Genomic DNA, 26,865 nt, shown 5'->3' with positions numbered 1-26,865 from the left:
GCTTTCCGCTTCCCCTCTGTGCACGCTGCCTGGTGTCACGCAGCTTGATGTGGAGGATAATGTTGACATCTTCGATTGTCCTCTGACAGTAAGTATCACTCTCACCTAACCTTCAGTGGGGGTAGGAATCTCACCAGGGATTTACATGGTCTTCATTTGTTCGTACCTTGTTGGTTTTGTTGTTTGAATTTCTTTTTCTGTAACCCACCATGTAGTGTATGATTCCACTAGCAAGCACTCCCGTACATCCCCCAGGTGTCTGGTGTTCATGTGCCTGCCTGGCCAGGGAGTGCCACCAGGCGATTTGACTGTGGGGAGGTTTTGTAGCCGAGTCTGGTCCTTGTCCTCACCGTTGTCCACACACAGGCATCTTCCAGCAAGCCTCACTCGATAGTGATCAAAAGAAGGAAACCTCACTGCAATATTCTTTTCTGAATCCAATGTGCTGGTATTTAAGCGCATTGAGATTCTTCAAACAAATTAATAATAAATTGGTCTCTTCAAACCACGGCTGTTTGTGGGACACTGCTGTGCGCAATTGGCTGCCGCGTTTCGCCCACAAAATATACAATCGATTCACACTGCATTATATTCTGTGAAGCGCTTTGAGACGTCACAAAGACGTGAGTGGGATGTCCTCCCAACGTGAAAGGCGCTATTGTAATTTTGTTGTTTTGTTGTGATGAGGCGCTATATCAAATCCAAGGATTATTGTATTGTTATTGATTATTATTGAGATGGCACTAGGTGAATGTCCAAGGAACACCCCGAAAGTAATGTGTCCCTTCTATTTTCTTTAATTGTTAACTTTCAAAACTTAACATATACACAAAGTTTTTTAAATACACCAGTGCACTTATTTTTCCACAAAGTCACCATCACCATCTCCATGCTTGTGGCAATGTGAAACCAATGCCATTTATGCCATTAAGGTAAAATGATGTGCAAATGGCCTTTCTGGTTACTTGTGAAACACGGATAACATTCGTGGAACTTTAGAGTAACCGAGGTTAAATATAATCATCTCTGTGATATGATGATTGATACCGAGATTCTCACTCAACCCATCACTGAGTGATGTGTCGATCTTTGCAGATCAGTTTTGTGTTTATTCTCTTCACTGCTAGACCTATCATGAAGTTCAGTTTCTCCACTTTTCACACGATTTATCCAGTGTTTTAAAGTACTTGCATCATCATATAGAACTGCCCGTACACTTTCCTCATGCAATGGTGAATCTCAATCGGCAAAATCCCCTCAGCTATGAGAAATTCAATTACTGCTATCTGCTTAACGTGTGTATCAATGCTGGTTCTGCATTTTGAACTGCTCTCGCGCACCTCCATCTAGTTAGAAGTAAACAGAACTTTCATAGCAGGGGCGGGATATATAAAAGTATCTTGGGTATGTTTTTCGTTACTGTACCACTTACCATTCTCCACAAAATAAATAGGAGGCATTAATTTTGCAGGTGTCTCTCAACGTATTGAGTGTTTAGACCCACGGCCCCTCTTTAGGAAGGGCTGAAAATAAGGGGGGTTTTACAAGCTTCAAATCACACTTGTCACACTTCCTCCCCTCCAACAAAGGTGACATCTACTTTTCTCTGCAAAACAATTAAAACTCTTTCTGCTGGTATGGGATTCAAGGACAAGAAAACATGAATTTAAGATTGTGCCCAGTGGAGTAAGAGGGGAGATTCAGAAGAATTAAGTCTCTGTGAGGGTGTCGGGGTATGGATTAATTTGGAGGTAGTGCCTATTGGAGGCAAGTCGTTTGAAGCATTGGGGAAAAAAATTGAACAAGCACAGGGAAGAAGCAGGGAATTGAGGTTAGGGTGGACAGCTTCTTGAAGGAGCAAACATTGACACAAAAAAATGGACTGGATCGCCTTCTACTGTGCCGTACAGTTCAATGGTGATCAACGGATTTAAAAAAAAATCCTTGCATTTGATATAGCGGCTTATCACGTCATTGAGACATCTCAAAGCGCTTCACAGGATTTACTGCAAAGTGATTTGACTGAATTTTGTGGGCGAAAAAAATGCATTTGGTGTTTGAAAAGCAAATACCATACAATACAAATTTACATTAATATAGCACCTCTCACGTCGGGAAGATGCACCGAGTTGCTTTGCATCTGAGCTGGGGGTTGGGAGCCGAGGGGTTGGGGAGAGAAAGATGACCAAAAGCATGGTCAAAGAGGAAGGTCTTGAGATGGACCTTGAAGAGGGTGAGGGAGTAGCGAGTTGGAGGGACTCCAGGATTGAGTTTCGGGGAATGGGGGCAGATAGGCTGAAAGTCCGACAGCTGATAGTGGGGTGAGTAGGATGGGAGGCATGAAGTAGACCGATGCCCGCTGAAGTGTTTCCATTTTACTCCCTCACTCTTTAATTTATTACCATTAATAAACATATTTTGTTCAATTTGCTTTTCTCTTTAAACTGTTCAAAACCAGTTCTGTTCTTGTTCTGATCAGCAAACAGCTCAACTGCTCTTCTGTAGTCTGTAACTGTGCTTTGGGACGTTCTCAGTGCCTTGAGAAATTCTTCTGACATAAAAGGCTCTATACAAATGTAAATTGTTGTTGTAATTAATCAGGCTTTGAGGGAAAGACTCTTAAATCTGGATATGTATTCACTGGAGCAGAGGATTTTAAGAAGGCATCTAATAGAATTTATGAAAGATTTTCAAAGGAGAAATAACGATTTTCCCCCACAGGGAAGGGTTAGAAGGGTTTTCCGTTATTGATGGCAACTTGTAACCACTTGAAAAAAGAAGATATAAATGATATAAAATGGGGAGAGAATAGACTGGGGCCCAGCATTGGGTCCATAATTATTATTCATAATTAATAAGTATCATTACTAATATTATTAATCACTCTTAATATGGATAATTGATCATAATTATTGACAATTCTTATAGATAATACTAATTACAAATTGTCATTTATGTAGCACCTTTCACGTTGGACGATATCCTAAGGTGCTGGACAGGGTTTGCACCCAGCTTGCGTGCACTTTTTATGCGTTTGGTATCCTGGAAACAGATAGGTCTCTGTTTAAGTTATAGTTGGAGTATTGTGTTCAGTTTTGGGTGCCCTATCACAGAGGGGTTGCTATTGATCTCACTTCCTGGGTGCTAAATGCTGCGTGCAGAAAGTGTCATTGACAATGACCTGTTGACCTGGAAGTTGGCCACTTTTTAGTATGCGTGGAGTCAACCGGCACGTGGGAAGCTGACAGGTACAGGTGCACAGGTCACCTTCCTGATAAGCAAATCCATGTTATTTTGCCCACAAAATATACAGTCAATTCACTTTACAGTATATTCCGTGAAGCCCTTTGAGACGTCTCGAAGACGTGATAATGCACTCTATTCAAAAGTAAGGAATATTATTATTATTATAAGTGGGTCCTTATAACACAGTTCTACTGTAACTCCAGTGGAGGGTCTCCATTATCACTGGTACTATAGGCCAAATGGTCATCTCAGACTTTCTGTTGATGTACATACAGATTTCAATAGATGTTTTTCTCCAGTCAGCCAGTCATTCACATAATTCCATGTAACCAGCTGAACGTACTTTGCTGTTCACCATTCGTCCTAAATTGGTTTCAGTGTAATTTACCTGATTTTCAGTGGGTTGCCTGACGTGAGTTTGCATTTTTATATGTAATATATGTGTCTTGATATTGATTAGTTGTCCTTACCTTTGACATACACATCTCTGCACACTGGGAACAAACAGGGGATTGAGTGCAGGGTAACCAGGGGGCAATGCTGCTGCTTCTCTGTCTCTCTCTTTAGAAATAATCCCGGCTGGAGTATTCAATTCCCTCCTCGCTGGTCTCTCCAGCTCCACCATACACAAAATTCAACTAATTCAGAACTCCAGCACCTGGATTCTCACCAGCACAAAACTCCATACCCTCATCACACCAGTCCTTGCCAGGCTCTCAGTTACTGAACGATTAAGATCCTCTCACTGTAAAAATTCCAGATCTGTGCTCAGTGCCTTTGGAGCAGGTGAATGGAATCTGTGTTCCCACCGCTCCTTGGCCTGAAATTCCATCTACTCTTAGTCTGCAAGTCCTTTTGTTGTTTCAAAATTGAGGTTCGACACACACATGTGGAAAAAATTTCCATTTGCTTTCAGTATGGAAGCAGTCTATTTTGAACAAATGCGGAAAACCAGCTTCCAAATTAAGACCAAATGGAAGAAATTTCCACAGTTGCGTGCAATCTTAAATTTTACCAAAAAAATGGGTCTTAAAGGTAAGATTAGGTGGAATTTCAGGCCTCCTGTTGGTGCCACAGTGTGATGCCCCCCTGCTCCATCCAAAACTTCAAGCCCGCTCTGGATGTGACTTTACATACATACATACATACATACATACACACACACACACACACACACACACACACACACACACACACATACAGGACCGACCGACCATCGCAACCTTGGACTCTGTTTGCAAACCAGCCAAACTAATTCACAAACTACCTCCCCACCTGACAAAGCCAGTGTATGATCATGCATTCAATGTCCTGATAACACCTTATACCACCTAAAGTACTAAGTGCCCTAAGATGCTACCCAGCATGAAAGGCTCTGTAAATGCAAGTTGGTGTTGTTATATTAGGGTATAGCGTCTGTTCCTAATCCTAGCATTATCCATTAAAAATATAACAGATAATTTTGATTAGCAACACATTGTTCAAGACTACTTATTCAGCTCTGGTGTGATGCTTGTCTCATCAGACTCAAAGATTCTCTTTCATTTGAGTTACGAGGCGAGTTAAGTAGCCCATTACGAAATGTACAGAAAAGGAGGAAATTGAGATTAGACGGACAAAAGAGCTTCCATGAACAAATAAAATGCCGGCGGACACAGCCTACTCAATATGCCCAATAGCCTCCTGTTTCAGGGTTCCTTGTGATCAGGGGGCAAGTTGCGTTATAGTTGTGCTTGAGCTTGCCTTTCCCGCACGTTCTGAGGCAGCACCATTGACCCTTTCAGGGATTAAGAAAAGGACTGAATGGGAAAAACGGATATGGTGAGGAAAGTCGTTGCCTCCTATTGGATGGTAAAATCTCGCTGCCAGCACAGAGCGCAGGGTCAGGGTAACACATCCACCAATTTTAGCCTCTTTGTTTAAAGGTGGATATGGCAATCTGCGAGCTTCACTTGCTGGAAGGTTGCTGTTGAGAGGTGCTGAACCAGCATTCATTCATTCTTGACTGACTTATTCAGTCAGGGTCTGGTCCACACTACATGTGATTTGCAACGAAGTGAGGAAATTTGACTTAGCTTATATTCTCCTGTAGTGTAATGTACTTGACTTCTAATATCGCAAAGTTATAATACATTTTTGCAGCTACAGGTGATGGGTAAATTCATAAATAGGCTTTTGTCATATAAATTGCAAAGCACAAAAATGTTAATTTTTTTTGTTTTTTGTTCTGCCCAGGAAATGGCAAGCATCTTGGCACAGAAGCAACTGCGCAACATCATTTTAAATGTGAGTACCAGAAAACATGCCACACAAAACATCACACTTGCATTGGTCTGTATCCTTTACAATAGGTAATGCATAGCTGGCTGCGGGTGGAGAATCTACGAACTCATAACTTCAAAGAGCTTGAGCTTTGACTTCTTGGGTGTTTGCCCACAAAGCAATCACTGCACATTACAGTATATTCTGTGAAGCACTTCGGGATATCTCTGCGATGATGTGAAATTAGATTATTCGTAAATAAATGTGAAGATTATCAGAGTGAGGATTGATCGGATTCAGCTGTGATGCTGTCTACAGTTGGATAGCCTGCTGCACTCACTGTCCAGATTCACACCAGAAGACTGACCATAGTTGGGAGACACATCATTATGTTGCCGCCGATGTCACTTGCTTCTGTGTGCCTGCACGGCATAGCCAGAGGTGATGCTTACGGCGACCTAATAAAGCAGAAGTGGGCCATTTTAGCACAAAAAGCTGTCTGGTTGGTCCGTGTTCAGGAAACGCGTGGGTCGGCTGCATGTGTGCACAGTTAACGGGGTCCACAGTGCAACCAGTTATAAGCGCGTTTGCAATAACAGTTATAGTGGGCTGCATTGCATTTTTTTTTAAAAAATGAAAGCTGTGAATGAAGTACAATGCAATGTAATTTACATTTATATAGTCATTTTAAAGTGCTTGAAAGTTTCAGGCAAAAATTCTAGATAGTATCAATACTGTACAATAGACATTGTGATGAGTATTTATGAACTTCTTGACTGAAGAAAGAGTGTGTTGCTGTATATATGACATTAGAGTTTTAAAATGCCCTCCTCTCTTTTTCTCCTCCCACCCCCCCCACCTATCCCGTGGTTATAGTTGCTTTACTGATTGTGGTGCGGATATATAAAACACCTGCACTGTTATCTCAAAGGTTCCTGATTTAAGCATTATGGTTATGTTTTTACATTGTCTCAATAATCAGCTTTGAAACAATATGATGTTCGAAGCTCGATTAACCTAGTTTAAATCTGAATGAATAATTTAAGCAGAATCCTTGCCTCAGCGTAAGGGGAAAGGGAGGCTTTGTACTGGGAGAGCAATATGCAGTGTAAATTAACTCCTTGTTATTTCTGACATTGAGTTAATTGGCATAAAATGCTTACATAGTATGTGGAAGGGGGGATGCAAAATTCAAAACACCATTTAATGTGGTTTAATATCTCTACTTAGTGCAGATTTATTTTTTGTTGTTGTTGCTGGTGAGGCAAGTGTCTTGACACACATGAAAACCCAAGGAGTATAGAGAAATCTGTAATTGATTGAACATATCAAGTCAGTGATGAGAAGAGCCCCTCTCTGGGGCATCATATCCCCAGTGACTTGTTTCACCCCAAGACATGTCCCCTGCACTGTTGGTGCTCTGCTCCACAGGCAGCCTGGAAATGAGATTATTTGGAAAAACAACTTGCTAGTTGAAGAAAATCCATCCTGGACAAATCCATGCACAGTACATAATATGTATTGTTCTTGCCCCGTAGAGTTCATGTCTCCAAAATATACTGGCAATTTTTTTTAATACATACATTTACACTGTTTTCGCTACCTCTGGTGCTCTAGTTGAGCTCAACGATGGATAGAGTCTGGGCATCACTAGAGGGGTGCACTGTGTTAACAAACAAACACACGCATATAAACATCGTCTTTCCCACAGGATAAAATTCCCTACCTCCTTACACTGTACTTTCCTGATGAGGTTGGGGGCTGGGGTATTCTATGTGGACTGTGAACCCGTGTTCTCCTGTTATATTGCTAACTCTTTCTATGTTACAGCACGTCATTCGAGGGAACCGCACCATTCAGACCGAAATGGCTCACCAGCTTTACGTCCTCCAAATACTGACATTCAATCTTCTGGAGGACCGAATGATGACAAAAATGGACCCACAAGATCAAGTATGTACATCTTCCATGCACAATACTTTTTATAGGACTCTTTCAAGGTCCATCTCAAGACTGTGCTTTCGGCTGCTCCCCCACCACACTCTGCTAGCTCGGGCTCCTGATCAGTCTTTGCATTTTAAAACATTCTACCAACATCCAAGGTATTAGTGTAATAATAATCATCCTTGCATTTGATATAGCGCTTTTCACGTCGGGAGGACGTCCCAAAGCGCTTCACAGAACACACTGTAAAGTGAATTGACCGTATATTTGTGGGAGAACGCGGCAGCCAATTGCGCACAGCAATGTCCCACAAACAGTCGTAGATTGAGTATGACCAATTTATTATTGTTTTTGGTTTTGGATGGATTATTATTAGGCTCTGTGTGGAGTAAGGAAACTTGCCCAAGGTTTCGCCCTGACCTGCCTGGAATTGAACTCAGGTCTCTCGCTTGCAAAGCGAGTGCTCTAACCACTGAGCTACAGGACTCCACGTATTGTTGTAAATTGTTGTTCTTCAACTCACACATGATGTGAAGAGCAGGGCTATCTTCTTTGGCAACTCTATTCTCCTCCCTCCCCTGACAGAATCTTTTCTACTTATCATCATAATTACCTGCTTCCCGTTGCTGAGCCCCCAGTTTTCAATCCAACCATCTGAAATTACACTAGCTCTAGTGATTTGAAAGCCGCGTTAAATCAAAGTCCGGTTGTTTAGGTGGACATTGAAGATCCCATGGAACGATTCAAAAAGAGAAGGGAGCTTTTCCCGGTGTCATGGCCAACAATCCCCCAAATAAAATTGGTCACTCACCTCATGGCTGTTTGTGGGACATTGCGATGTGCAAATAGGCTGGGTTTGTTTACAAAATACAGTTAATACGTATAAATATATATACACACATAAAATACATACGAATACACACAAAATACTAAGTTTTACAGTTCATTCTGTGAAGCACTTTGAGACATGTTTTTGATGAAAAATGCAGAGATTTATTTGTAGTAGACTTGTTTTAACCTTTGAAAGTTTCACATATGGAACTTCTTCAAACAGCAGCTAAAAATCCAAGCAAATGATATTGGTTTATGAAGCCTTGTCTTTAAATCCTAGTGAGGTGAGAGACATGACCTACAGCTTCTAAATTTGTGGTGATTAATTCTTCTTGTCCCTGTGCTCTTTAGAGGACCTGTGATGGCACCTGTATAATGCTTTCAAAAGCATTTCCCCTGCAGCAGCTGTTAAATTGAATGGTCTAGATTTTTCAGTCTTTTTTGAATGACCTGATTTGGGAATACTTAATGCAGACACAGGGTGCCAGAAATAAGGGGGGAGAGTTGTATTGCACTGAGTTCACTTGGGATTGTAAGCATAACATCCACCAATAAATGTGTGAGTGTCTTAGGTTTATTCTAAGCTCCTAAATTGCAGATGGAAAGTTGAAGGAAGTTGGGAACCAAGGGCTGTTTCTGGTTTCACGCAGCTGAATATTCATAGAGGAATGTCAAAAGACGTTTGTAAACCTGCCAGGAATGAAAGCCCTGTTGCTTTTCTGATGATTCCATACATAATTGAATGTCCATCACACATGGTCTGTTTTGTTCAACCGGAAAGATTCCTTCTTCCTTTTCCAGGCTCAAAGGGATATCATATTTGAACTGCGCAGGATTGCATTTGATGTGGAGTCGGAGCCCAGTAACAGTGGAAGTATTGAGAAGCGAAAGTCCATGTACACCAGGGATTACAAGAAACTTGGCTTCATTGTAAGTACATACATACCTGTCTGATGAATGCCTGTCAAAGGAATAAACTGTTGTGCTGTGTAATACTGCTTTTATACCACTGCCTCCAAGGGTAATTGATGGCATATAATTAAGGTTTCTGATTTTTTTTATTTTAACTGAACACCCCTCTCCGCCCCCGCCCCCCCCACCCCGATAAAACACCCCATTTACAAAAAAAAATTAATTTGTGTTTAATGCAATAAATAAATACTAGAAAAACGCACAAAACACCTGTTCTGACTTAACTCCAAAATGAGATTTTCTCTCTCACTCTCAGCAGCGTCCTGGTGTCGACAGTGCATTCTTTGCACTCCACCTCTTCCTCCCCTCCTCTCAGTAATAATAATAATAATAATAATCCTTGCATTTGATATAGCGCTTTTCACGTCAAGAGGACGTCCCAAAGCGCTTCACAGAAGACATTGTAAAGTGAATTGACTGTATATTTGTGGGCGAACGCGGCAGTACCCTAATGAAAGCCCCCCAAACCCTTATTTATAAACCCTCTTAAAGTTGCTATTAAAAGAAAGCTAAAAATATACCCTGAAAATCAGAAGTCTGATGTTTAGTGGCTGTGTTTCCCAACTCTGGATCCTCTCACACTTGACTGAGTTGGATCTCTTGTTACCTCTGTGTATAGGAGATCTGGCTCTACAGTGAACAGGTCAAGAGATCTGTAGCAAGTTGACCCAGTGATATTCTGCACGTCAAGACACTTGTGCACACGTCTTTCTTTGTGCATCCGCTTGCCAAATTTACAATAGGAAAATTGTGAAAAAGGCCTCAGGCAAAGTTGTCACAAGGTCCTGTCTGCCTGTTCAGGTGGATGTTAGAATTCTCATGGCACAATTATACACGAGAAGGGGGTCTATTCTCTCACGGTTTCCTGGCCAACAAACCCACATGTAAAAATTGGCTATTCAATCCATAGTTGTTCGTCCTGTGAAATTTGACTGCCATGTTAAAAAATGCATAGTCACGACAATTGACTGTGAATCAGTCAGGCGTTTTGAGCTGATTCCATGTTACAACGCAACACACTGTATCAAATGCAAGGTTCGTTACAGTATGTTGTTTTCTTAATCAAATCTCATTTGCAGTTACCATTCATTACGTTAACGTATTTAGAATCGCTCTGTGAACAATCTTATCAGCAAATCACTGTTAATTTTAATTATCTATGTCAGCCGGCCTCTCAAATAGGCTTTTTGCAGGTGCCAGGTTCTAGAGTAAAGGCTGCTCCGTGATAAGGCAGTAGTTTCTGAACTCTTCATTGACGTATTTCGGGAGTTTCTAATACGACAAATAAAATTGTGTTTGATAACTCCTGGAGTCTGATGTGTATCCAGAATTGGCATAATGGTTGTAGCCTGCAGCTGATTTCCAATGTCTCACATGTACAGAGAAACTAACAGTTGTCAGTTGTTTTACACAGGCAGCCTTTCTGATGGATGACCTACATTGCCTCTGTTGCTTTCATTTCTCTTTGCACTGTCCTGGATTTGTTGTACTTGTTTCATTAATCCCGCTGGCTTGATTCTGAACCTGGGATTAAATGAAACATACCTGGGAAACATTGTCGTTACTGCCGCAGCCTTCAGCAGTGAGCGGGAAGGTGTATAGGAAGGCGGAAGGGGGCCAGTGTGCAACAATCTTCAATGGGATTCCTTATAAAGGATCAAACGCAGAGTTTTTTTATTATTATTATTATTAATCCAGAGGGAACTCCTTCCTTCTGGAAGCCAACCTGTGGAAAATCTGCTCTGAAAGTAGAAGTAGTTGGATTGGCATTCCTACAGTTTGGCTTGGACACACTTCCATCACTGCGTATGTGATAGATCCGTGTGAGAGGAGAGTTTGAATCAAGTTATCAGGAGATGAGTTGCAGCTGGTGTGTGTGTGTGTGTTGGGCAGAGTTGGTGCCATTTTTTGTTGCTTCAGCTCCAGTACTCTTTCTCTTTGACCGTGCCTTCAGCTCCCCTCTCGACTCTCTTCCCCCTCCTCGCTCCCTCCCTTCCCTCCCCTCACCCCGACCATTTCCCCCCTCCTTGCTCCCTCCCTTCCCTCCCCTCACCCTGACCATTTCCCCCCTCCTCTCTCCCTCCCTTCCCTCCCCTCACCCTGACCATTTCCCCCCTGCTCGGGTCATGACCCAACTGTGCAGCGCCTTGGGACGTCCTCCTGACGTGAAAGGCGCTTTATAAATGGAATCTTGTTGTTGTTGTTGTTGTTGTACTGTTACCATATGACGTTCTGAATTTCCAATGGGTAATCTGAAATCTTGACTATCCTCCTGGGGGTAGGGATTGAATTGGCTTCAAGGTGACATGTTTGGCAACGGAATATCAGAATCGAGCCAGCCCTTTGTGGTGGTCTCGGTAGTCCAATTCCTGAACCAGGCATTACAGCAAGGTGCGCATGTTATGGCGTTTAAGTGTAAACAGCATTAGAAAACGGCAATAAGCTTGATTCGGACCAGCCAGTTTGAAAACTCTTTACATTAAAGGGTTGAGTGTGGGATTTGGTAAAATAATCTGAATCAATGATATTGCTTTCCACAGAATGACAAAAATGTTTATAGTATATTTGGAGACCATTTGGCCTGTTGTGTTCAAGCTGATGTTATTTTCCCTTCGGGGAAAATCTGCTCAAATCCCATTTCCCAGCAGTCAGCTAACAGACAATGATTACTGGGTTTTTACTGCTGGCGTGACTTCTGGCATGTTTCTCATTGCAGTAGGAATTCACAGAAATTCTCTCTAAATAATGAACAATTTTTTTTTGCCGAAAAGTTACCCAGACTTGGAAAGGATAAACTTTTCACAAAAAAATTAGTTTACTGCCTAGGGAGACGTTGGAAGCAGAAAGTGTAGATTCTTGCAAGAATAAAATAAAATAGATTTCTGTTAGAAAATAGTATCTCAGGATACAATATATAGTTTGGGACGCGACATGTCAAGCGACTGTCAGGATGGTGAAAGGCAAACTGGATGGACCTTGGTCTTCTTTCGCCTAGCAAATTCTTATGTTCTTATATGCAAACATTATTTAAATCTGTAAATATTGACACCAGCCTGGTAGATAGCAGAATACAAGAAGCATTTGTCAAACCTGGAGATTCCCCTAGAGGTTTGCACTGTAGATTCTTTGGCTGATCAAGTTGTGCTCATGGGATTGTACTGTTCCCTTGTCGTGCTTTTGACAGTGTGGTGTTTTCCAATACAAGCATTCCTGATTATGTTCTCGTGTTGTGTTGGTGTGACATGTGCTTGAGAATTGAAAGCTACAATTCTGAGGATGCCCTGTCAGTTTCCAAATAAAATAAATGTAGCTTAACTTCACAGAACAGATGGCCAGCTTCCTATTTCTGGTTAATACACTTGAAATAATAATCGCACCCAAAGTGAATCACTTGCTAAAGAGCACTGCGATTGAATTGATTGCAAAATCTGTTTCAGTTGTGACCTTTTGGAGAAGGGAACCTTCCTTCTCACTTATACAGGGGGTGCATAAGCACCGGATGTTCAGAAGCTAAAGGAGGCTCTAACTTCAGAGAAAAAATTTGGAAGGAATCTTGAGACTTGCAGAACTTAAACCATGATTGCTTTTCAGTTAAGTACAGAGATAATTATATGCCGATTCCCATTCATCACAGGATAAAGGTCCACCTAGATCTGTTTGGAATTTTGTGGGCATGTTTGCCTTCATAGAAATTCTTTAGGCTTTATGGGACTCTTTAGTTCGTGTGTGCAAAGCGTTGTTAACTCTTCCTATAGCTAGCGTACTGTTTTGTTTTCAATCAAAGTTTTCCCGACTGAGACTGATGATGATGATAATGATCTTGCATTTGATATAGCGCCTTACATTGTCACGCCGCTACATCAAGCGCAAGGATTATTATTACTATTCTCTGAGCAAATCTCATCTTTTGTTACTTCTCATCACGGAAGGAAAGACCTGTGTAACCTACTTATGCAGGTCGGATAGTAAGAAACCACACCAAGTTGATGATAGAATTTACAGAATTGGATGAGGGTATTCAGTCCAGGCAACCCTAGCATTAGCTCTTCCAATGGCATGAATGATCTAATCCCAATTCGTGCTCTTTCTTCATGAAACTTAATGTTTAACATAACGTGGAGGATAATGATCATTCTGTGAATATGAAAGAAGAATCAGTTTTTCCCGTTTCAACAGCCAAACCATCAGCTGCCAAAATTGTTCCCCGAAAAATCCCTTCTTACTCCATCGGGTGAAAGGTCGCACCTTGACATAAGGCAGGAGCTCAGAAAAGCAAAATGAAGCAGAGCCCACTTTGATGCCTCTCTGAATCAGAGGAAAGGAAAGAAAACTGTGCAGGTGTCTCCTTCTTCAAAGGATCGAGTGCCATCCAAGTCATGGATGTTAGCCCGCCTTGAAGAAGAGTTGCTGCACTGGAGAATCAGCCTAAGTTTTAGCATGGGATATAGGAACGTAGGAACAGGAGCCATTCAGCCTCTCGACCTTGTTCCACCATTCTATTAGATCATGGCTGATCTGTACCTCAACTGCAATTATCCGTCCTTGCCCCGTATCCTTTGATAGCCTTACCTATCAAAAATCTATCGACCGCAGTCTTAAAAATTTGAATGGCTCCAGCATCCACAGCCTTTTGGGGAAGTGACCCTTTGGGTGGAAAACTGTCTCCTGATTTCACTGCTAAATGGACTAGCTCTAATTTTAAGATTATGCCTCCTTGATCTGGATTCCCACACCGCTTAATATTAGATTGCCTGCATAACCGTGGTAAACGCACTCACCTCACAAGAGAGAGGAGCTGGGTTTGATTCCCGGGCAGAGTGAAGCCTTAGGCAAGTTTCCTCATTCCACGCCTGTGTTTACCGAGCAGTAAGTAGTAACCCGGTTAGTTAATTGGTGGAACGCTTATCAGGGGTAATAATCCCTCAAAAAAATAATACAAAAAAAAATTGGGCACTCAATCCATGACTGTTCGTGGGACACTGCTGTGTGCAATTGGCTGCCGGATTTCATCCACAAAATACACAATCAATCCATTTTACAATATATTCTGTGATATATATCTCAACATCGTGATAAGGCACTGTATCAAATGCAAGGATTATTATTCTTATAATATCCTAGATATGTCAATATATTTACCCAAATTGGGGTGTTCAACGAAAATATCAAGTATTTGTCATAATTTGTATAATATAATTTGTATAATATACTTATATAAATATAAGTATTTGTCCATGCTTGTAGAGACGCAAACAACCTGAGAAAAAGAGGATCATATCAGATGCTGGGAATGCTTTGCCTTTTAGACCGTGCAATGATTTTCCTGGACCTTTTAGATTCTATGTAAAATTGTAGCAAACCAATTGGAGGTAAACTTTGATATTACACGCATGACCTTTTCAGTGAAATGAACAAGGAATTGAAGTACGCAGTTGATATTTCATTCTTTTGTAATTAACATTTTCCATTTGGTAAAAAGATGTTGGAGAAAATGTATAGGAGAAAGAAAGTCACATGTTGATGCATTGTTGTGTCGAGGGACATGAGACAATATCACAAGGGAAAGGAAGCACACAGTAATGGCTCAGTCATAGCACAATTTCTTTTGAATAGTCAGACTTCAATTCACGGTTGAAATCGCTTTGATTTGCCTATCTGGAATAGAAATTGAAGGGGTGTTGTTATTTTCCAATTGAGATCATTTTCTGAACTTGAAGGAGGCTTCAACATTTCATCTTAGAAAGAGCCATTGTGCAATTTTATATTGCATTTTGTTGTTAAATTTCGCAATGTGTTTAAAAAGTAGTGCCTAGGTGCTGGGTGTTTTCCTATGTTCTTTTCAGTAAGTGTTTGAACCCTATCCCTTTAACACAGGTTGTTTCTCCCCTGAAAGGCATAGCAATAAATGAGCTGTGTATGGTTAACTGGTTGCACACTCACCTTTAGTTGGGTTTGTGTGAGCTGCTAACTCACAGGTTCAGCTGCACATAATAATGATAATCGTTGCATTTAATATAACGGCTTATCATGTAATTGAGACGCTCAAAGCGCTTCACAGACTATATTGTAATGTGGATTGACTGTATTTTGCAATACATTAAATAAATGCTTTGTCGCTTTCATTGTTCAGAGCAATGCATAGTGATCTGGATCAAAATTGGAACTGACATGAAGTCTCCGAACTATCTGTGTCTGTGTATGTGTGTGTGTCTGTGTGTATCCGTTTTGGGATGCAGTGGTGCAGATACCGGTAAGTGTGTGTATTCCTGGAAGTTAGCCAGCAAACATTATATTCTGCTAGACCTCTTCAGCAGGAGCACGTTGCTGTCTTGTGCTTCAGGCCATTTCCAATACCAGTGGCAGTATGTCATTGGTCACAAGAGGGCAGACGTAGATTGGCCTGCCTTCTGGTTTTCCTGCTCTATGTAGGTGGCCTCATCCAGATGGCCCAGGAACTCAGTCAATTAATCTTTACTAATTGTACTGATTTTGCTTTGGGGCTCTCTCAAATAATTGGGAACTTACATGCTCGGAGCAGGATGCAGTATCCCGGCTTCTCATTGGATGCAATGAGTTCATACGTCAGAAGCACTTCCTGGTCCTATGTTCAAATGTCTGTATAATGGGGAATTAACTCTTTATGAGAGGCAATCCGATTATTTTGTTTGATCAAATGGAAAGATTGGCCCAGTTTTTATCTCTTCAGCCTTGTGAATAAGTGACCGGCAAAGGGCAAGTTTCAGAAGCTTTATGTACAGTATTATTGAGTGTTTGGATCGCTCAGACTGGTGACACGATGGGTTGTGTTTTGCCGCTTTGGTACAAGTACTAATCATTAAAACCTGTCTTTCACGCAGGATAGAACATTGGATAGCGCTTAAAAAGGTTTACACGGTGAAGTCTAACTTCACTAACATAAATTATCTTCACTGATTGCTAAACACTGTTTGCGAGTCAATATTTGGTCCGAGATGACTCCTTTTGTTTTTTATCTTTCCTTCATCCAGAATCATGTGAATCCGGCGATGGATTTTACCGAGACTCCACCAGGAATGTTGGCTCTTGACAACATGCTGTACTTTGCCAAGCACCAACAGGATGCTTACATTCGGGTAAGGAGACATAATTTAATCTCAAGTGTTGTTCCTCCAAGTTCCAGAGACCTCTGTGGTCCAGATTGACATCATGTGCACACCATTGATGTCATGGGGAGAGGGGGATTAAGCACTGCTGTATGTGATTTAACTTTTGCTTTCAAATAATATTACATGTATTATTTATTTATGGATGTGCTCCTAATTTGCCCTTTGAAACCAGCATTTACCCTTCTCTTGATCTATTTCAGTCAGTGTTCTGAAAGCAGTTCTGGTTTATAATTTGTTTCAATGCTAGGTCAGTGTAGGATTTCTGCTTTTCTGGCATATGTGTATGCATATATATATATATATATATATATATACGTACATGTATATTTCAAATTAAAAGTGTTGCCAGGGATGAGTGCTCAGGTCACACACCAGGACTGCTAAAATCTACTATTGCTGTAATCTTGTTAACTTGATGGCTTTTGATCTATTGGTGCTTGAGGTGTCCGTCATTTTGAACTTCAACCATTGCAGACATTTTCAAAATCTATCAGGAGAGAGTAAAGGGTTACTTCATACATAAGACAGAGTTATTTAAAATGGCTTCTAAATTATTAATGTGAGAATAGTGCTGATTTTCACTAAAAAAAACACATTTGTGGATAGCAACAACGACATGTATTTATATAGCACTTTTCAGGCTGAATAGCACCTTGAAGCTCTGAAAGGTTTAGCAAATTGGAGTCTTATCTTCACTTATTGCTTATCAATATTCACTTATTCACTTATCAATCTTTTGAGTATCTTTCATGATCTCGCAGAAGGGGATCAAAGGTCTTAATGGCCACTTCCTATTCCTATGTTCAACTGACTATATGTCAGGGAAATCTCTTTATAATGAGAAATTCAATTATAACGTGTAGCAAAATAATTGATTCTAAGAAATCAGCATAAACTAGACCCTACAACAACAGTTTGCACTAATGCGAGTAGCTTTACAGAGCGCTTAACAACAGTGTGGTTTAACACCAAGCTGGAAACCGAGGGGAAGTGACTGAAGACATGTTCGAAGAGGAAAGTCTTCAGGTGTGATTTGAAGACAGGCAAAGAGGGGGAGAGGTGGAGGGATTTAGGCGAGGAGTTCCAGTGATTCGGGTCATAGTGGCTGAATGCACAACCGACGATAGTGGAGGGAACGAGGGATATGCAGAAAACCTGAGTCAGCTGAGCGAAGGCGGTTTGTGAAGGAGGGGTTGTGAGAGGATTGGAGGGGTTGGTGCCAGGGCCTGATGTGATTTGAAAGTGAAATTGATCCATTCTGCAGCTTGCATTTATATTGTGCCCTTCATGTGGAGTAGCTTCCCGGAATGCAACAAGGTGCTAGTGGAGCCTGGCATGAACTGGAGTGATGGGGTGCAGAGCCTGACATGGGTGAGGACCCGGATGGCAGTTTGGTATAATTTGGGCCTTGATAATGGAGCTGGGGAGATGGATGAGGAATGCATTGGAAAAGTTGAGGCAGGAGATGACGAAAGCATGAATGAGGGTTTCAGCAGTATTTGAAGTAAGATAGGAGGAAGGCGGCTGATGTGGCGGAGGTGGAGTAAGGCAGTTATAATAATAATAATAATCTTTGCATTTGATATAGCGCTTTTCACATCGGGAGGACGTCCCAAAGCGCTTCACAGAACACACTGTAAAGTGAATTGACTGTATAATTGTGGGCGAACGCGGCAGCCAATTGCGCACAGCAATGTCCCACTAACAGTCGTAGATTGAAAATGACCAATTTATTATTGTTTTGTTTTTTGAAGGGATTATTATTAGGCTCTGTGTGGAGTAAGGAAACTTGCCCAAGGTTTCGCCCTGTCTGGAATTGAACTCAGGTCTCTCGCTTGCAAAGCGAGTGCTCTAACCACTGAGCTACAGTTCTGATTAATGTGTGGGGTAGGAAGGATAACTGAGGATTGAACCTGATGCCGAGGTTTGGGTATAGGTTTGGTGAGTCAGAGGGATAAGGCAGTAAAGATTAAGGAGTTCAAAACCGCAGTTGAGAAGACATAGGTGGGAGCCGAGGAGAATGGCTTATTGCGAGTAAGATGAGATTTGGGCATGTGAACCAAAATAACAAGCAGTGTCATGAAGCTTTATTCAGGTTTGAAGCGTGCACATGGTTTCTGATCATTGTATAAAATTGGTCATTCACGACATAGCTGTTTGTGGGAGATTGCTGTGCGCAAATTGGCTGCCGTTTTCACCCGTAAAATACAAAGTCACTACACTTTTTATTATATCCTGTGAAATGCTCCGAGACCTCTTAACATGATAAAGCTCTATACCAAATGCAAGGATTATTATGACATCTTTGGGGGGGCATGCATTTTAATCATCCTCTCTGGATATGGGTTTATATTTGTTATGGGGATTTGCACTGTTGACTTGATAATTAAGTGGGTGCAAATCCATAAGTATCCAGATACAACCCTGCAGCAACTAACCAGATAGTGGCATAGTGAACCATTGAACACCAATTAGGTTTCAGCACAATTAGTTGGAAGCAGAAGCACGCAGGATCTAGTTTCTAATTTCAAATTGTTATTCTGTGAACCCTTCTATCTCTTCCTCCACCAGTGATGGTTTTGTCTTTTCAAACTGGATCACCTTTTGAATTTTCTCCCAAGACCCAATGATGCATACATTGAAGCTCAGAGCGTGAAATTCTTTTGCATTCATTATTGAAGCTCCAGAATTTCTTGCCTAGTGCCAAGCATTAAATCTTTGATTTCTTCTCACTCCCTTAATCTTCACAAGACAGCAAATCACTTATGAACTAAAGGTTTAAACTTCAAAATCTCACCCAATGGTCCCTCAAAAAAAGTAATTTAAAAGTAGCACTTTATAAAAACAGTTAAACCTATTATAAGTTTATGTTAGTATATGACATGGATGCTACCTGCGTGAAGGGTGCTTTATATAAATACAAATTGTTGTTGTTATAGCAAAGAATAACATGATAAATCATTGAAGGTGCATTTCTTTTCAACTCATGAAATGGACCAATCCTTATCACATCTATAGTGCTCCTTAGTTATTGCACCTCCCTTAATTGGAAATAAATTGCCAATATTTGATGACTTATTCTTTTTATTTAATACAAATTATCCTTGCATTTGATGGAGCACCTTATCATGTTTTCGAGATATCTCGACGAGCTTCACAGGTTGCACTGCAAAGTGCAATGACTGCGTATTTGTGGGCGAATGTGGCAGACAATTTTGCGCACAGCAATATACCGCAAACAGCCATGAAGTGAATGACCAATTTTATTTTGGGGATTGTTGGCCCGGACGGGAGAAACTCCCTTCTCTTTTCGAATGGTGCTGTGGGATCTTTAAGTCTATCTCAACAGGCCCTTACTTTAACTTGTCATCTGAAGGGTGGCACCTCCAATAATGCAGCACATCCTGAACATAGCATTGGAGTGTCAGCTTGGGCTAAATGTGTTCCAAGATCATTAACTGAAACCATTGGGTCATTTATTTTACATTTGTCTATTTTAGTGAGGGAGTGACATGAGGCGAGCCCTGCCTCCTGGCTCTGCCTGGCTTGGCAGCCTTTCTGCAAAACCTAGTGCTGCTACTGGGGGGGGAAGGGGAGGAGGATCTTTGCTCTCCTGAAGGTCATGTCACAGTGTATTGGCGTTTCCCACTTCATCAGAGGACAATATTGAACCATTTACACTTAGTTTGTAGTCGGATTGACATGAAGGTAGCCACAGAAGAGCTTTGCATATTTCCTTTCACATTTAGGAAAGGTGGGGAAGTAAAGAGGATCTGAAAATAGAAAGCAGTTGCCAGGAGCATGAGGAGATCTTTACAGTGATTATTCTGGATTAGCATACCATTCTTCCAGTTTTGTAAGCATTGGATGTCATTTTTAGCAAACGGAAACGGGCAGAATATTTGTTTGTTGCTCAGACAGATGTAAGTAATGCAGGGATCACAGAATGTCATTGCCTCTGGCCAGAACATGAAGTAAAAGGGAATGTTTTGATATAATTTTACACTGAAGTGTATGGGGATTTGAAGATCAGGATAGCGCTGTTAGTGAATTGGGTTGTAAACCCGCTGAGTAATGATCACCTTGAATCTTGTCTCTTTGCGCTTGCTTAAATCTGAGCAAAATGGTTATAGCAGATGCAGCAGCAACAAAAAAAACTTAAGAGGTTTGCACCACAGTAATTCTGACAAAAAAAACCCTAAAAATATAGAAGTAATTCATAATTGATGAAGCTCTTATAATGTTGAAACATCTTGAAGTGCTTCACAAGTCATTACTATCAAGTGTAGTGACGCTGTGTTTGCAGGCAAATACGGCAGCCATTTTTCCCAAGGCAAGTGTCCCACAAACAGCCATGGAGTAAGTTACCATCTTATCTGGAGGTCTTTTGGCCAGAGCACAGGGAGAAACTTGCTTCTCTGCTTGAAATATCAGGGGATTGTTAACTTCCACCTCAATAGGCAGATGTCATGTCGCAATGTATAAAGCATCACCCAGAATGTTTTCATGCCTTCAAGGTCCTGAGCTGTAATATTGGTGCAACGTTCGGTAGATATTACTCCTTTTGTAATGGAGTGATAGAAAACAAATAACTGTAGGTAGAGTATATGATTATAGAAATAAAAACAAGTCACTGGGAACACTCAGCAGGTCAGGCAGCGTCTATGGAGAGAGCAAAGTGAGTTAACGTTTCAGGTCGATGAGCTTTCCTCAGAACAGTTATTTATTGCATTGTTATTTCAGATTTCCAGCATCTGCAGTATTTTTGCCCATTGTATGATTATAGATTTGATTTTGGTGTACAGACAAACAATGTAAATAATAATTTAATAATGCTTGCTATTATTATTATAGCAAGGATTATTTACATTCTTACCATTATTTGTTTGTACATCGAAACACATCTCAAAACACTTCACTTGATTTGCTGTAAACTGCAGTGACTCTAATTGTAATAATTTGTAATAATATTTGTATTTGTAATAATAATAATATAATAATCTTTGCATTTGATGGAGCACCTTATCACATTGTCGCGACGTCTCAAAATGCTTCTTAGGTTATACTGTAAAGTGGACTGCCTGTGTATTTTGTGGACGAAACACAGCCAGCAGCTGCATACAGCAGTGTCACACAACAGCCATGGAGTGAGCGACCAATATTATTTGGGAGGTTGTCGGCCAGAATGCCGGGAGAAACTCCCTTCTCTTTTCGAATAGTGCCATGGGATCTTTAACATCCACCTGAACAGGCAGACATGACCTCGGTTTCATATCTCATCTGAAGGACAGCACCTCAGATAATGCAGCAAACCCCCAGCACTGCATTGCAGCGTCAGCTTAGACTATGTGATTCCAAGTCCTGAGGTGGGGCTTGAACCCACAACCATCTGACTCAGAGGCGAGAGTGCTACCAACTGAGCCAGATGACATGGAACGTGCAAACAATGGGTTTACGCAGTGTTTATAAGATTCTTTAACATATTGGGAGGTAATCAAAAGGATGAACAATATCAGTGCTGTTGGCAGGGGTTGAGGTAAGATCTCCATGTTGAGGCGAGAAATGTAAGGCAAGAAATGTACAGCTGCTGCAGTTGCACCTCTGCATCAATCCAAACAGTCCACACAATATCCTATCAAAGAGGCTTTCTGCAATGCTCCTCCTACCTATGTTTTTCTGCTTATGTCGCCTGGAGCTTTGTTTGCAGTATGCAGATTTACCCAGCTGCAGAACTACCGATTGTTTGCAGAATCTGGGTTGATGGAGTTTGCATTAAACTATAGGTGGGCTAAACCTGCACCAATTATTGATTAGGTCACAGTTGAAGTGTCCTGTTTTGGATGGCTCACGTTAGGAATGATACCAGAGCAAGGAGATGAATGCAGAAGAGATTCACAAGGATGATAATCATGGATGAATAGGTTTACTTAAACTGGCGCTGCTGTCACAAGAATGAAGAGGTTGAGAGAACTCTGATGGATGGGTTTTGATATAGAAAATAGGGAGAAACTATTTTGCCTATTGGTTCACTATGCTTTACAGTAAATTCTTTGATGCTTTTTGAGACGTCCTCTTGATCTGAAAGATGCTGTATCATATGTAAACATATTATATTTATTTATATTTTTGCTTCCAGATGAGTCAGTAACTACAGGATATATATTTAAGATCTTTGCCAAAATAACTAAGGGATAAGTTCGGGAATGTTTTACACATCATAATATTCCCTACATTTTAGCTCTTTTCAGAAAGCCAGTGCAGACTCCAAATGGCCTCCTGTGTGCTGTAAAATTCTATGATGACAGGCTCTCACATCAGACTTGAGACATTACAGTCCTTAATGGGTCTTTTGTTATGGCACTGACTGTTGACTTTTAAAGCTTAAATCCTATAGCTGATATTGACGTATCAAGTTATACCTAGTAGCTGATGTATCAATGAATCCTTGAGCAACACAAGGTGGACTTTGGAGGCAAATCCCTCCAGAATTGCTTCTCAGTATTAGGTATCCAGGTCGAGTAGTATTAAGGATTTACCAACCGCCACAGGGTCGAGAAAAGTGACAACTGCTGAGATGAATGAGTTAATAAGGAAACATCTTGATAGATTCATTGTTTAAAAATAAAAATATTTCAGCTATGATTCGACTGCAGGGGTTTGTGCTGCCCGCTTTGCAATGCAACTCTTGACTAATTTGAATATATATTGAGCATTCTGGTGCCCTTTGCTACAGCGTGTCGTAAAACTGATGTGCCGTGGTTGATTACAGCATAAATTGCAACGCCTGGGATGGAATCCATTCCATTGTTGTGTACAGGAACATTTAGGTGCAAGGGAAAGAAGGGGGTTGGAATTTGGTTTTCAAATTGAAAAATTGTTGTAGCTTAAGAGCATCAATCAACGTGAGGGCTTGTCGCATTGTGTGACCTTGTAGAAGGCAGCCATGCAGCTTGCACACATGTTATCTTCCACTGACAGCTATAGGTGCTTTCCTTGAAGTGGGGGGGGGGTGGTTAGCGGAATATTGAAAGAGAGAAAAAGTGTAACTTGATATTTTAAGCCAAGATAAAGGAAGACCCCAATGTCAGCGGATTTGTTTTTCCTTCTTTACTACATCTTCACCTTCTCACAATCTGAACAAAAGATAAAGCTAACAGCATAAACATAATTCATTTTCAGAATATATAGAGAATGTGTGTCTGGCTTAACCTAATTGATGAAATATGATGTTTGCTGAACTGTAACATTGAGATGCGCTGGAGTTGTACTGTGTTTTGGTCTACTGTTGTTTACAGCTACATAACATTTCAGAACATGAAAGCTGTGTAACCCTTTAAGACAATGTAGGACCTTTTTTAATTCTGTTTCTGATCGCATTCGGCTAAAGCTGCTTTCTTAATTCGTGGGCAAGCGAAAGTTATGTGGTCCTTGCGGGCACATGGGTGAAGTTATGTATATTTTGGCAACACTCCTTTTTGAGAATTAGCAGGGCTGGTGCTGCTTATTGATGGAGGCTGGGGGGGGGGGTGGGTTGGGGGGAACGGGGAGGAGGGAGGAATAGCAGAATTGGGTAGGGATGACTTCTGACAGTGGAAGTGTGCAGAAGTTTGAATCTCATTCTGCAAGGAGCTGTGGTGGGGGGTATAGTGACCTCGAGGAAGGTGCACTATATTGTGGGGCTACACCAACCAGGCACAAGTCAGATTGGCAGATGCCTTGTCTACATGTGATGTTTGTTGAGGGGCAACTGTGTCAAGGCTGGATGATACCTGGGAAGTTCATCTTCCTGCTCCTGGGAGAGTATGGTACAGCTTTAGTTATGGGAGACTTGCTCTGTCAGTAACACCCAGTAGATGTGGAGGTGGGTCTTGGAGAAGGGTAAGGATGATGATATTGACCGCTGGTGTGGGGTGAGATCTGCTGGATTTTGGGCTTTGAACTGGCCCAATCTCACACTGTTACAGTAGAAGGTTTAAGTGTGGGAATTGCAGACATGGCGCTGTCTCCTGCTGCTCTGAAGATTCTGATCAATAAATGATCTTCATTGGTTCCAGAGGTTCTGACTTTGGTGCAAGTCGAATAAAGGTTTGGATTAAAGGTCAGCCCTTTAGAACTCTTTTGTTGTTGAGTTGAGAAAACATTTCTTCACTCAAAAGGAGTGAATGTATGTAATTTTTTTCCCCAGAAGGCTGTGGTTGCTCAGTTATTGAACATATTCAAGACTGAGATCGATAGATTTTTAAAATCTAAAGGGATTATGGGATATGGGGATAGGGTGGGTAAACGGAATTAGGTTAGAAGATCAGCCCTGATCTTATTAAATGGCGAGGCAGGCTCCAGGGGCCGAATGGCCTACTCCTGCTGCTATTTCTTACGTTCTTATATTTAAGAATAGCTTTCCAAACATCTATTCAGTTTTGCCCAGTAAGTTGACAGTCCAATTCCTGAGCAAGGATCTCTTGTGTTCCCTTTTGCCATGACTGGGATTATGGAATTGCAGACGAGTTTGCGGTAAAGCAGTGCAAAGGCGGGAGAGTTCAGTGTGGGAATTGCAGACATGGCGCTGTCTCCCACTGCTCCGAAGATTCTGACCAGTAGATGATCTTCATTGGTTCCAGAGGTTCTGACTTTGGTGCAAGTCGAATAAAGTCCAATATAGAGTGTTAAACCCACTGGAGGGATTGTCTGGGATGGCTCTGTTAAGAGGAAAGCTCAGAATACAACAGAATTCTGACTCCTATGCCTCAGACGTAGTACATTAGAATTATGATGCACTGCGTATGCCCACTTTTTATTTCCATTTCACAATTCTCTGCCTTCTATTTCTCTCCTCTCTGGCACTAATAATTTTTTGGTCATTCTTTACATGCCAGCCCGCGAGCTGTCCCACTGAGCGAGCATCAGCAGCCTATTTTCTTACAAAGTACATCGTAGTCAATTGCCTGATCTTTTGTAAACAAGTGGCCTCCACACACATGCCCTGGATAGCATTCAAAATCAGCGACCCTCTGGCTGCTTTCCACCCACGCTCCTCCTCATCCTTCTCGCTAATCTCTGGCTGAGGGACACAAGCCCAATTGCTTTGACATCACTGTTGCTCTGACTCAACACCAGCATTTTGCTTCTCCCGACCTCTGACCTGCTAACCCCATACCGGCCTGTTTGTGCTCTCCACTCGGCGGACTCTGGCCTGCTCCACATCCCCTGCCCGGCCCGCCCCACCATGGCAGTCGGGCCTTCAGCCTTTCTTCCCCCACCATTTAGAACACCATCCTGCAGTGTCTTATCATTGCTTATTTCAAAGCCCATCTCAAGACCTTCCTCTTCGACAGCGTCTTCGATCACCCTCCTCCTGCACCCCTTCCTTCCCTCCACCCTTCCTGATCACAGCAAGGTCTTGACTGTCCAGCGCTTTGAGACGTCCTCCTGAAGTGAAAGGCTCTACACAAATGTAATTTGTTGTCAAACAGTAATCGGGATCTCCTTGGATCTGAACTGGCTCCAAGGAGACATACTTGGCAATGGAAATCTTGAAATCGAGCCAGCCCTCTGTGGCGGTGTCAGTAGTCTGATTCCTGAGCCAGGTGGGTCTGCAGTACTCTAGGGCACTGCTGATGACAGCGCGAACAGCCTGGCTCATTGGCAGGATCTGGAAGAGCAGACCAGTCACTGGGACAGGGAGTCATCCCACTCAGCTCCCGTTAACCCTGGAAGCCAAAGCCCAACCAGGTGGAATGGTCCGAGTTGGACAAGCAGCGGGAAAACTTGCCAGACAGCAATATCAATAGCAAGCTATACAGTTTTAGCTGGTTAGACTCCAGCAGTACCCCAAGCCTTGGCTCTTGCCAATCTGCGCCTAATACTTTACTGAATTAGCTAAGCAGGATACGTTCCTCCAGGGAGAGAGTTTTGATAGCATTCCATTCCAATAAATATCTCTGGAATTTCCATGTGTAGGTGGGAATGCATGAAACTCTCAGCTTGGTTTGGATACTCTTAAGCATAGTGACGGGTTTCCGCATGTGTCAGACTGTCAAAAAAAATGACCCAACTGTCCAGCGCCTTGGGACGTCCTCCCGACATGAAAGGCGCTCTATAAATGAAATCTTGTTGTTGTTGTTGACTGTTTGTGGGACATTGCTGTGCGCAATTGGCTGCCGCGTTCGCCCACAAATTTACAGTCAATTCACTTTACAGTGTGTTCTGTGAAGCGCTTTGGGACGTCCTTCCGACGTGAAAAGCGCTATATCAAATGCAAGGATTATTATTATTATTATTATTATTACTCACACAATCATTGGGGGAAATTCTGAACCTCTTATTTTCAATTGTGAATTTTTTTCATTGCAAGTAATGAGTTCTGTAATGTGCATAGGTTGTACTAATCAAAACCTTCACAAGAGCACAAATCCGGCAATAGTTTTGTGATAGTTTTATTTTGGTGCACGCGATTCACAAAGGTGAC

General features: G+C 41.6%; 1 protein-coding gene across 2 annotated transcripts in view; it reads left to right on the top strand.

Moving 5' to 3' along the window:
- elmo1 (engulfment and cell motility 1 (ced-12 homolog, C. elegans)) overlaps nt 1–26,865 on the top strand; it is a 153,291-nt gene that overhangs the window by 49,569 nt on the left and 76,857 nt on the right. For both annotated transcript variants that reach the window (XM_007889707.2, XM_007889706.2), the window contains 4 exons: nt 5,482–5,532; nt 7,339–7,461; nt 9,085–9,213; nt 16,263–16,367. In XM_007889707.2, the coding sequence (XP_007887898.1) occupies nt 5,482–5,532; nt 7,339–7,461; nt 9,085–9,213; nt 16,263–16,367 (408 nt within the window). The remainder of the gene's footprint in view (nt 1–5,481; nt 5,533–7,338; nt 7,462–9,084; nt 9,214–16,262; nt 16,368–26,865) is intronic.

Source organism: Callorhinchus milii, unplaced genomic scaffold (assembly GCF_018977255.1).
Source record: "Callorhinchus milii isolate IMCB2004 unplaced genomic scaffold, IMCB_Cmil_1.0 Scaffold2, whole genome shotgun sequence".
NCBI lineage: Eukaryota > Metazoa > Chordata > Chondrichthyes > Chimaeriformes > Callorhinchidae > Callorhinchus > Callorhinchus milii.
Note: the sequence above shows the minus strand (reverse complement) of the source record. Positions and strands in the feature narration are given on the sequence as shown.